General features: G+C 43.4%; 1 protein-coding gene across 1 annotated transcript in view; it reads right to left on the bottom strand.

Annotated features, from left to right (window-relative positions):
- Positions 1–12224, bottom strand: part of glceb (glucuronic acid epimerase b) — an 80183-nt gene that overhangs the window by 6809 nt on the left and 61150 nt on the right. Inside the window, exons 4-5 of the mRNA XM_031812519.1 lie at positions 6648–6899; positions 23–315 (exon numbers count right to left, since the gene is read on the bottom strand). Coding sequence (XP_031668379.1) covers positions 23–315; positions 6648–6899 — 545 coding nt within the window. The remainder of the gene's footprint in view (positions 1–22; positions 316–6647; positions 6900–12224) is intronic.

Raw genomic sequence — 12224 nt, 5'->3', positions numbered from 1 at the left:
AATTAAGACTGAAGGTGCTAACCTTGGTGGCCTTGACGGCCTTGGTGTTGGACAGGCCCACGCCCTTCCTCAGGTCGGTCAGCAGGTCCCGGGTGACCGTGGACCAGGCGGCACGGGGCCCGATGCCGTAGGTGATGTCGCGGCCGCTGAAGGCGATGAGCTGAGCGGAGGTGACATAGTGGATGACGAAGGGCGCGCCCTTCTCCGTGGTCTCCAGCACCACAGACACGCTTCCGTTGGAGGTGAACTTGAGGTCGAAGGAGATGATAAAGTCCTTGGAGTTGCCCAGCGGGAGGGAGACACCTTCAGAGTTCTCTGTAGTGACAGGAGGGAGAAACAACATGGTGGTTTTAATGGTTTCACAGTTCTTCACAGTGCTGGTAGTCACTAGGGTCCATCGTTCTCTGAACTAATGAGAATGTGTGTATTTGGGTTTGTTCTCAAGGTTAAGAACAGGGTGAGGGAGATTGTGACGTTGGGATTTATTTTGTAACAAAGCGCTGCATTTAGAAAAAGGCCCATCACACCCAAGACAGTTTGTCTTAAACATGCGGCATCATAAAGAGCTAGCGTGTCATTCTAAGGACAGCTTTCTGTAGGCTTGCATTGTAATAGAACGTTGAGAAGCCCCCCCCAACAGATGCATGGGTTCTGAGAGAAAGTCTCCCCCCTCCAACAGATGTATGGGTTCTGAGAGAAAGTCTCCCCCCTCCAACAGATGTATGGGTTCTGAGAGAAAGTCCCCCCCCCCCTCCAACAGATGTATGGGTTCTGAGAGAAAGTCTCCCCTATGGGATCCTGGTTAGTATGTATGTGAGAAAGAGTGACTGGGGGGAAGAGAGAGAGGGGGAAGAGAAGGAAGAGAACAGGAGAAGAGAGATAGTAGGGAGAGAAAGAGAGAGATAGTGGGGAGAGAATGAAAATAGACCAAGGTGCTGCTTGGCCCATATCCTAATTACACCCCTAAAACGGAAATATGTAAAAAAATATATAATAATAAAAAAATCTAAATTCAGTAATTGATTCTGTTTTTCACTTCATTGTTTTTCAGGTTTTTCGCTCTCAAAAACCACACTTATTAAAACAATCTAAAAATGGGATATTCTAAGTCAACAACCATACTAAACCACATCAGAAGACCACTTTTGAGGTCTGGGAAAATGTTTTAAAATTTGAGCGTGTAGTCACCCTTTAATTCCAGTGTGCACCTAGCAAGAGGCTGTTTAGCTAGGTTTTTGTAGCACACATTTGCATTGTCACACGTGGGTAGAATTTACAATACTAATACCCACTGGATTGATGTAAATAAAAATGATATTCTGTCAGGTAAACAGAGGCTACTATGTAGTTAACATTTAATTCAGAATGTTTTATGAGACAGCCTTTCCATCTATCGGGAGATTTTTTATTAGCATCATCGCTAACGGCTACACAGTGATAGCGGCGCACATCGCCCATATAGCATTGAGACGGAGGAATTCTCCTTGCCTCATCAGAAAGTTGCAGGACATAAGAATCACTCTGTTCATCTCATGATAAACTTGGGCAAATGAATACATGCTTTTATACATTTACTTGGTTCCCACCTGATAAGTTCAATACATTTGGACTATTGTTGAATTCCGTTTTATTGTCTGGATTCAGTCCACATCTCGCACTGCAACACTTCCTTAGGCAGCAGCCCAGCATGGAACACACAGTTTGACAATACTACTAGGAAATGTTGAATCCCTAACACACACACACACACACGCACGCACACGTACAGTACCAGTCAAAAGTTTGGACACACCTACTCATTCAAGGGTTTTGCACACAAGAGTGTGTAAAGCTGTCATCACAGCAAAGGGTGGCTACTTTGAAGAATCTCAAATATAAAATCGATTTAGATTTGTTTTAACACTTTTTTGGTTACTACATGACTCCATATGTGTTATTTCATAGTCCTGATGTCTTCAATTACTCTGGAATAAATAAAAACCCTGGAATAAGTAGGTGTCCAAACTTTTGACTGGTACTGTATATGTAGAGACACACCCACTTCCTTCCAAACAGAGATCATCTTCTGAACTTATCCCAAACTGTTCAGGCCCCTTGTCAGCGGCTAAGCCTAGCTCCCTCCCTCCTACTAAGTCTGCACACCACAGCACTCTGAAAACACTCAGAGGAGGCGGCACTGTTAAACTTTCAGAAAGAGAGAGTGTGCACACACAAGAAAGAGATAAAAGGAGAGGCAGAGGGATGGCCCCCTCAGTCAGAGAAAACAAGAGTAAGACAGAGAGACAGGCACAGACCGACAGAGAGGCACAGACCAAGAGACAGGCACAGACCAAGAGACAGGCACAGACCAAGAGACAGTCAGGCAGGCACAGACCGAGAGACAGTCAGGCTGGCAGGCAGGGCCCCAGGTTTCTACAGCTCTTTAATGCACTCATAAATCCATTACTTAAGGCAACCCAGAGAGTAAGTGGATTTGTACTGTGGCCCTGTGATTACTCTGCCATCAATAAATGATGGGCTGGGAATACAGACGAGATCCCATCTCCTCTCTGATGCTGCTGCTCATCACCGTGGTTGAGAGAGACACTATGCTAGGTTGTCTGATGCTGCTGATCACCGGGGGTGAGAGAGACACTATGCTAGGTTGTCTGATGCTGCTGATCACTGGGGGTGAGAGAGACACTATGCTAGGTTGTCTGATGCTGCTGATCACCGGGGGTGAGAGAGACACTATGCTACGTTGTCTGATGCTGCTGATGACCGGGGGTGAGAGAGACACTATGCTACGTTGTCTGCAGCACAAGTGCACTAATCCATACATTGCCTTCATTCACACACCTGGACTTTTTCCACATTATGTTGAGTTAGACTGATTTTAAAATGGATTCAATTGAGAATGTGTGTCACGGATCTACACACAGTACCCCATAATGTCAGTGGAATTATGTTTTTAGAAATATTTACAAATGAATAAAAATCTAAAGTTGTACTTTTGGTCAATAAGTATTCTGCGCAGAGAGAGAGAGAGATCTATATATATATATATTACATTGGATAAAAGTAGAGACTCAGAGCTACAAAATGGTATTATCACACTACAGAACAATGGGAAAGTAATTCTGGTTTGAAAATTGCTAAACGTGTAACCTCACTTTTGACAAAATGTCTTGAATGTTTTGGTACACCTCCTGGAGAGCTCTTCTTTGTCTACACCCATTCAGCATCGTTCACACTTTAAGCTTTAGCCCCACCATCTCTTTAAGGATTCACATGCGAGGCCATGTACTAAACAAGCAAAGACATCAAGACTAAAGGCTGTTTTATACTATGGGTGTGTTAATAATTTAATTTGAAGAGCAGAAGAGCATGTTAGCTCCACATACTCACTGTTAGCCTGCACCATGTTAGCTCCACATACTCACTGTTAGCCTGCACCATGTTAGCTCCACATACTCACTGTTAGCCTGCACTGGGAGTCTGGGCTGCATCATGTTAGCTCCACATACTCACTGTTAGCCTGCACTGAGAGTCTGGGCTGCATCATGTTAGCTGCACATACTCACTGTTAGCCTGGGAGTCTGGGCTGCATCATGTTAGCTGCACATACTCACTGTTAGCCTGCACTGGGAGTCTGGGGTGCATCATGTTAGCTCCACATACTCACTGTTAGCCTGCACTGGGAGTCTGGGCTGCACCATGTTAGCTCCACATACTCACTGTTAGCCTGCACCATGTTAACTCCACATACTCACTGTTAGCCTGCACTGGGAGTCTGGGGTGCATCATGTTAGCTCCACATACTCACTGTTAGCCTGCACTGAGAGTCTGGGCTGCATCATGTTAGCTGCACATACTCACTGTTAGCCTGGGAGTCTGGGCTGCATCATGTTAGCTGCACATACTCACTGTTAGCCTGCACTGGGAGTCTGGGGTGCATCATGTTAGCTGCACATACTCACTGTTAGCCTGCACTGGGAGTCTGGGGTGCATCATGTTAGCTCCACATACTCACTGTTAGCCTGCACTGGGAGTCTGGGCTGCATCATGTTAGCTCCACATACTCACTGTTAGCCTGCACCATGTTAGCTGCACATACTCACTGTTAGCCTGCACTGGGAGTCTGGGGTGCATCATGTTAGCTCCACATACTCACTGTTAGCCTGCACTGGGAGTCTGGGCTGCATCATGTTAGCTCCACATACTCACTGTTAGCCTGCACTGAGAGTCTGGGCTGCATCATGTTAGCTGCACATACTCACTGTTAGCCTGGGAGTCTGGGCTGCATCATGTTAGCTGCACATACTCACTGTTAGCCTGCACTGGGAGTCTGGGGTGCATCATGTTAGCTGCACATACTCACTGTTAGCCTGCACTGGGAGTCTGGGCTGCATTATTTTAGCTCCTCACTCATGCTGCACAGAAGTTAACATTTGAATAATGTGACAAGGCATGTAGAAAAGTTGAAACTGTTAATTACTGTTCGCAAAACAATGTCCATACAGGCTAAAATACTTTACAATGCAAGAAGATACTGGTAGCTCCCAGCTTTGTAGGCTAACTTTCCACCAAAAACATAATTAATTCACTTTATCGGTTTCCCTCATGTCTCTCTCTCTGTCAAAGATTTATTGCCTCAGAGAATTGAGGGCTCCGACAGGCCGGACCCCTCTTGGTTCGTGAACGACTTCATTACTAGTTAAAGAGACAGTGGCAATGTTATAAAATAAGCTACTTCTATGCAAATGTTGTTGATCAGTACAGTAACATAAGTGTCACATGGAAGGGAAACAGATTGTCATCTGTACCCCATGAAATCAGCCAAAACAAGCTGAATAACTCAACGCATGCACACACTCCTATTGAATATGCATTCACCTTAATTGTGCATAGGCCTCGGCTACATCTTGATTTACACAGTTTTTCAATAGAGATTTAGCATTCAAAAAAGGTATTACCATGATGTTGTTATGTAGTTAGATTGTTTAATTGGTTCATTAATTCATACTTGGCTGTATCTGAAGAAGTCTGACGTAAAACATTTCAAATGTATTTAACTCAAAAGATGCCTGGCAATTGAACAGAGCAGTACCTGAGTTCATCTGTCTGGATCAAGTGCCATTCTGTGGCTTTGGCTAATAGGCCTTCTGTTTTTGCTGTGGTATCGTTTTGGTATCGAGCATTGTGATACTAAACCTGGTATCCAAATTAAAATGCAGGTATTGTGACACACTGACGACCCTCCCACTCGGTCTGCCGATTTATTTCGCTTTGCTCTTTTATTCCTTAATAGGATGTCGGTGGGCGGAGCCGGGAGGGTCGTCAGTGAAATAGGATAAATGCACCTCCTCCCCATTCATTGGGGAGACTCTCTCCATGCAGACACAGATTTTGTAATCAGTAGTGTGGCTGTTTTTGATTGTTTGCGTTGGCACCTTTCAACACCCCTCATTATCACATTTATGCACGCAACCACTCACACTACTGATTACTGACTACACACACACCATTGTTAATTATATTTAGTTTACTTTAGTTAAATAAATATATTTTGTTATTCCTTATCTCGACATTGTCTCCTTTTTTGTTACGCACTTTGAGTCGGTTTGTGACAACACACACACAAATACAAACCCAGGTTCTCAATTGTGCTCTCACACAGACTTGTTTAGTCTCTCAAAAACACACACACTTATTTAGGCCTATCGAAACACACAAGCACTCACACATTCACAGACCACAGCTCTAGCCATATGGAACTTACCTAGTGACAACAATTACCCCACTGTCTCCTTATAGAATGGCCCTGCTAATGTTAATGAGTTCGATCTGCTGCAGGGGGAAAACTGCATTACAGGATGATCAACAAAAGAACGAGCATCAGCGCCCAGAATCCAGGCGCCTCTCTGCCATTGACGACTGAGACATACAGTAGTGACCACAATCTGCTCTGTATGGGATATGTAGGCCACAAGCTTCCAATCAAATGAAACTCATTGATCTGCTTGTCAGATACCCAAGGGGGGGGAAGAGAGAGAGCGAGAGAGAGAGAGAGAGAGAGAGAGAGAGAGAGAGAGAGAGAGAGAGAGAGAGAGGGAGAGAGGGAGAGCAAGTGAGCGAGAGGGATTGTGGGAGTTCATTCTAGTAGGTTGACGTCACGAGTCTTGTCCTGGAGGCAGAACTGAGCAACTTCCCTTTAGATTGGCCAGCTGAAAAGTCAAAATTGGGTTAGCAGTGGGTTAAGGTTCAAATAATGACTTTGTGGCTGTGCAGAGCTGCCTCGATAGCAAGATTCATGAGGGAAAAAAACATTAACCTGTGCAATTCTATGGGGACTAAGAAAGATGAGTAGAGAGGAATATCCTTCAAAAAAGATGGAGCAGAGAAGAAAAATGGCCAGACAAAAGGTGAGAGCGAGAAAGAGAAAGACAAGAGCGATCAAGGAGAGGTTGATGATGTTATAATGATCAAGGTCTAAGAAAGCTCTACAGAGATTGAGGTGAGGACAGAACTGAATAGAGAAGAACATTCCAGCCTCATTTTCAACCACTGCATTCTGTCCACCGCAAAGATGGAAATAGAATAATATTCTTGTGTGTTTCTATCTACCTCCCTGTATGACAGACATACATGTGCCGCTGCCATCCTACCTGGGGCACTGAACTGGCGCACGGCGGTGGCACGGCCCTTGTCGTGGAGCCGTGTGAGGCTGCAGCCCTTGGGGACCGTCCAGGGCCCGCTGAGTGAGCCCGCGCGGTTGTCCTTCTCCTCGGCCGCGTCGTACAGCTCCACATGGGGTGGCCGCTCCGTCAGGTTCTTGCTGTAGTGGCTCAGGCCGTACTGGGCGATCTGGATGGCATAGAAGTAACCCTGGGGACCCCACTGGGTGGAGAGGGGCACACCTGGGGGACAGGGAGAGAGGTTACATAATGAAACAGTGATTACACATGAAAACATGGTCAGTTGAGGCACTAGCATCACAAAGCAGTGACATCACCTGTTTTTAAAGTTCATGCCTGAGCATGAGTACCCAGGACGCCACTGAATAATTACTGTCTTGTTTTCAGAGACACTTCATTCTTGATACACTGTGTGATATCATTTCGATATCAGTTGCAATTAGTTAGTGCTATTTTGTTAGTTTTTTTTTTGCGTTGTTTGTAACTTATTTTGTACATAATGTTGCTGCTACCGTCTCTTATGACAAAAAATAACTTCTGGACATCAGAACTGGGATTACACACCACGAACTGGAATAATCTTTTTTTTTTTTTTTTTAAAGAGTCCGACAAGAAAGATATACTGCTCTCCCGGGAACAGGCTCAGATCCCAGTCATTTCGGTGAAGAAAAGACTGAGGGAAAGGACGCAGACCAGGCTGCCTTCTGAGAATCCGTAGGCGAGAGAGTAAACTCGCACTGCCATCAATTCTACTAGCTAACATGCAATCATTGGAAAATAAAATCGATGACCTACGATTACGATTATCCTACCAATGGGACATGAACTTCTTTCGGATCAGTGGGACGCTAGCTACAACATCCGGTGAAATTGCAGAGCGCCAAATTCAAATTAAATGACTATAAATATTTAACTTTCATAAAATCACAAGTGTAATACATCAAAATAAAGCTTAACTTGTTGCAGATTTCAAAAAGGCTTTACGGCGAAAGCAAACCATGCGATTATCTGACGACAGCGCACCGCATACAACAAATGAAAAACGTATTTCAACCAGGCGACACGAAAGTCAGAAATAGCGATATAGAAAATGCCTCATCTTTGAAGATCTTCTGTTGGCACTCCAAAGGGTCCCAGAAACATCACAAATGGTCCTTTTTTTCAATAAATTCCTTATTTATATCCCCTCCTTTTTATGTCCATTTATTTGGTGCGTTTGATTCAGAAATACACCGGTTCCAACTCGCCCAACATGACTACAAAGTACCTAATAAGTTACCTGTAAACTTGGTCCAAACAACGTCCCTAATCCAACCTTAGATATCCTAAAATGTAAATAGTCTATAAAATATAGACAGAATTTACTGTGTTCAAAAGCGGATAAAACAACGTGGAACGAACTCCTGGTCACGCGCACTAAACAGAAGAGTCCACTTGGCTTGACACTCAAAGAACAGCCCTACTTCTTCATTTCTCAAAAGAAAAACATCAACCAATTTCTAAAGACTGTTGACATCTAGTGGGAAGCCATAGGAACTGCAACCAGGTTCCTCATAAATATAGTTTCCCATAGAAAACTAATTGAAAACAGTGACCCCAAATTTTTTTTCTGGATGGTTTGTCCTCAGGGTTTCACCTGCCAAATAAGTTCTGTTATACTCACAGACATCATTTTAACGTTTTAGAAACTTTTGTGTTTTCTATCTAAATCTACCAATTATACACATATCCTAGCTTCTGGGCCTGAGAAACAGGCAGTTTACTTTGGTACCGTTTTTCATCTGGACGTGAAAATACTTCCCCTTATCCCAATGAAGTTAAGAAATGTAATATCTTATGTTTCACCGAGTTGCGGCTGAACGACGACACTGATAATGTATCCCCTGTATATAGCCTCGTTATTGATATGATACTTTATGATTTTTTTTTACTTTAGTTTATTTGGTAAATATTTTCTTAACTGTTCTTGAACTGCAATGTTGGTTAAGGACTTGTAAGTCAGCATTTCACGGTAAGGTCTATACGTGACAAATAAAGTTAAATTAGAAACAGTGAGAAGAACGGCGGCAGACAGGGCGGCAGACAGGGCTGAGCTACATAGCTGGGAGGACAAAGATAGAAAAGGAGAGAGTCCTATAAAGAGAAGGGAGAGCAATGCAGAGAGGGGGGACAAAGTGAAGTAAGACGCGGCCTATTTTAGAAACAAAGATGGAGAAATCGGCAAGCACACAGAGAGAAAGGAAAATGGCCACATTAAGTGATCAGAGAGACAGACAAGATTCAAGCTAATCTATTTCCAACGTCAGGTACCCAGGGGCTAGCCTCCTCGTCCCACTAGAAATAGCCTGGGCTGCCTGGCGGGTGGCACCCTGATGAATAGATAGTTTACCTAAAGAGCTCATGACAGAGACAGCATGACAATCACATTTGCGGCTAGCGTTAGGCTAGCCCATAGTGTTTTGGTGGTGGTGGGGGTGATTATTCTGCATTAAGTAATGGGTGGGTGTGAATCAGTTTGCATTGTTTTTTCCTGTGCAACGAACAACACTGGACCAATGGGTGTCAATAGTTTATAGAAGCTTCCTCATATCTCCTTTCCTTCATCTGCACCCAATGTAAACAAAAAAGAGGGATCCACCATATTGCCTTCCACTGTCCTCAGAGCAGATTAAGGACAAGAGATGAGGAGAGAAAGACCGTTAAGTACCAAGTATAAACCGGCAAGACCAGACAAAAGGACGGCAGAGTTCAGGATTATTAATAATGGAATAGTTGAGGTTGTGACGTTTCATGAATTTGGGAGCATAGTGTTCAGTATTCATTAGTCTGCCTTCAGTTCTCCATACAAAGTCAGTTGCCAGGTCGCCCTCCATCTATCTCACACAAACACTCAGCGTGCACATCCATTATTTCTCAGGGGCTGCTGGGTAAAGAAAGAGACATGTCTGATGTTGAAAGGATACCTGGCGCATGAAGACTCTCCAAAGAAAATAGATCATTTTTGGTGTGGAAATGGCTTATAATGGTTTGACTATTGCTTAGATCTTCCTGAGCTATGTTGACTTTAAAGATGATGCAAGCCATTCTCACTTAAGACTTCATTTACACTTGGGTCGCGTGGCAGCAGCAGCTGTAAGCACCATGGCATGGGATTGCTACACGCTGCAGGAGTTAAATTAAGTCTTAGGTTTGGCGACAGTGTCTGGCCTAGATTCTATTCAGAGAGTCCTGAGCCCCCTCCACACACACTCACTCCTCTCCTCTGGATGAAGAGATTCATATACATCATTAGAGTGTGAGTGAGTGAGTGAGTGAGTGAGTGAGTGAGTGAGTGAGTGAGTGAGTGAGTGAGTGAGACACTGGGGGAAGAGAAAGACCGTGAGAACACAAGAGACTAGAAAGTGATAAAGAAAAGCTCTATGGGTTGAGGAGAGAACCTTCTCTCTCCAGTAATGACATGCACCCTGCTAGAACTTAATTCCTAAAGATTCAACTTCAGCAGCAACTCCGTCACCTGATAAGAGTTTTCCATAAGCACCGACCATCGGAGAAATAGCCGATAAACTGCTTTGTCAGCCGGCTACTTTTTCCACTTCATTAATTAACTAGGCTTCTTTTCATTTAAAAAAGTTTAAATTCGCTAGTCAGAAAAGTCAGTAGAGCCTTCTCCCACTCGAATGAACGACATTAATCTTCTAGTGATCTATTTATAGGACAGGCGCCTGTCAGTCACAAAGCCAGAGATGACAGGGACACTGCTGGAATGTCAGTCTGCAGTCTGTCCCACCACTCGGTACCCGTGTGATCTTTGTGCGCTCTGGTTGGCTACAGTCACATTTATTTTCATGGAGGTAGCGAGGTACTCTTCAACGTCTCCTGTGAGTGAATTTACACTTCCAATGTACATTAATGTAAGTGGTAACGATGAGTTCAAATCCACTTAATTATTGTTTTGTGGCATATTCATGCATTTTCTTTTGCGTGTTTCATAGGCCTACTATAGCCAGCCATAGAGTCCCGGCCCATAGACTACTTACTGTGCTTTGATTGACGACCAAACAGCAAGTATTGCACAGTTCATTAAAGGTGTCCAACTGATTGAATAAAGTCAATCTTCTAGATCTCTTTGCCATTTATAAACCATACTTTGATATTTCTAATTCCATGGTATCGAATCGGGACAAGTAAACCAGCTCTCTAATTTGCATACTGGTAGGCTACTACTGCAGATAAATGATGAAAACATTCGGTGAAGATGTTGAATCCTCACTGCAGGAACAAGAGGTAGTAGAGAAAATATGATAAATATGATCTAATAAACAGATTGAAGGTTATAAAAGCTAATGTCATGGTACTTGGTATGGTGTTATTCAAAATATTGATATAGGCCTACTGATTTGATTAGTGTCCACAAACGAGTCGTCAACTGTGGCTTTCTGTGTATTAAAGCACATGTTAAACACCTGCTTCACATTCTTCAAATCACACTTGTAGGTCTTTTCATATGCACCTGACTTTGTATAAAAGTGGGGGTGCACAAACTGGCGGGGAGTCTGGGTGTCCTCCCCTTAACATGTTTTTAAATGTGATTTTAAACCCATTTCCCTGCAATTCTATATTGTTTCTCAACAGGGAATCCATGTTCACATGACATCATTTCTCTCTCGTTTTTTCCACAATAAAACTAAATTAAAAGAGTAGACTACACGCGTTTCTGACAAAGATTACTAATCTACCACCTTCCCTCAAAATCCTACCCACCGAGATTGATTGACAGGTCTGAAACCCTATGAACTGACTCAAACATCCTGCCCCCTCCCTTGACAATCCCACCCACAGTGATTGATTGACAGGCCAAACTGTTTAAGCAGGGGTGTCAAACTCATTCCATGGAGGGCCTAGTGTCTGCAGGTTGTAGCTTTTTGCTTTCAATTAAGCCCTAGACAACCAGCTGTGAGGAGTTCCTTACTAAATTAGTGACCTTAATTCATCAAATCAAGCTCAAGGGAGGAGCAAAAACCGGCAGACACTCGTCAAACGGAGAGCCATACCTGTTAAAGGGATAGTTCATCCAAAATTACATTGGTTTCCTTACCCTGAAAGTATCCAAAGCAGCAGAGCCAATCAAATACATTATTTGAAGAACAAACATCATTGTGACAATTCCTGTTGCAGTAAAACTAAATATGACTAACCTCAAGACGTATTTAATGTTAAAATCATTCTCGCGGGCCACCCCCCTTTTCTAGGCCCACGGACCAATTTCACACAAGAAACATTGAAAAATAGGCGCAATATCGAAATGCTGGCCGCTAGACTAACTATCTAAACTTGTTGTAAGCATGGTCGAATTACTGCCCGGGGTGTGGCCCATTGATCATCAGTTATCATATAAAAACTGCAAACATTTGCAGACACCCTATGGCAAAATCCACCCTATGGCAAAATCCACCCTATGGCAAAATCCACCCTATGGCAAAATCCAAAACAACTAGCACGCTGAATTCATCCATTTTAAGAAATGTTCATTGTAAAGTCATGCGTCTC

Source organism: Oncorhynchus kisutch, unplaced genomic scaffold (assembly GCF_002021735.2).
Source record: "Oncorhynchus kisutch isolate 150728-3 unplaced genomic scaffold, Okis_V2 Okis03b-Okis08b_hom, whole genome shotgun sequence".
Classification (NCBI taxonomy): domain Eukaryota; kingdom Metazoa; phylum Chordata; class Actinopteri; order Salmoniformes; family Salmonidae; genus Oncorhynchus; species Oncorhynchus kisutch.
Note: the sequence above shows the minus strand (reverse complement) of the source record. Positions and strands in the feature narration are given on the sequence as shown.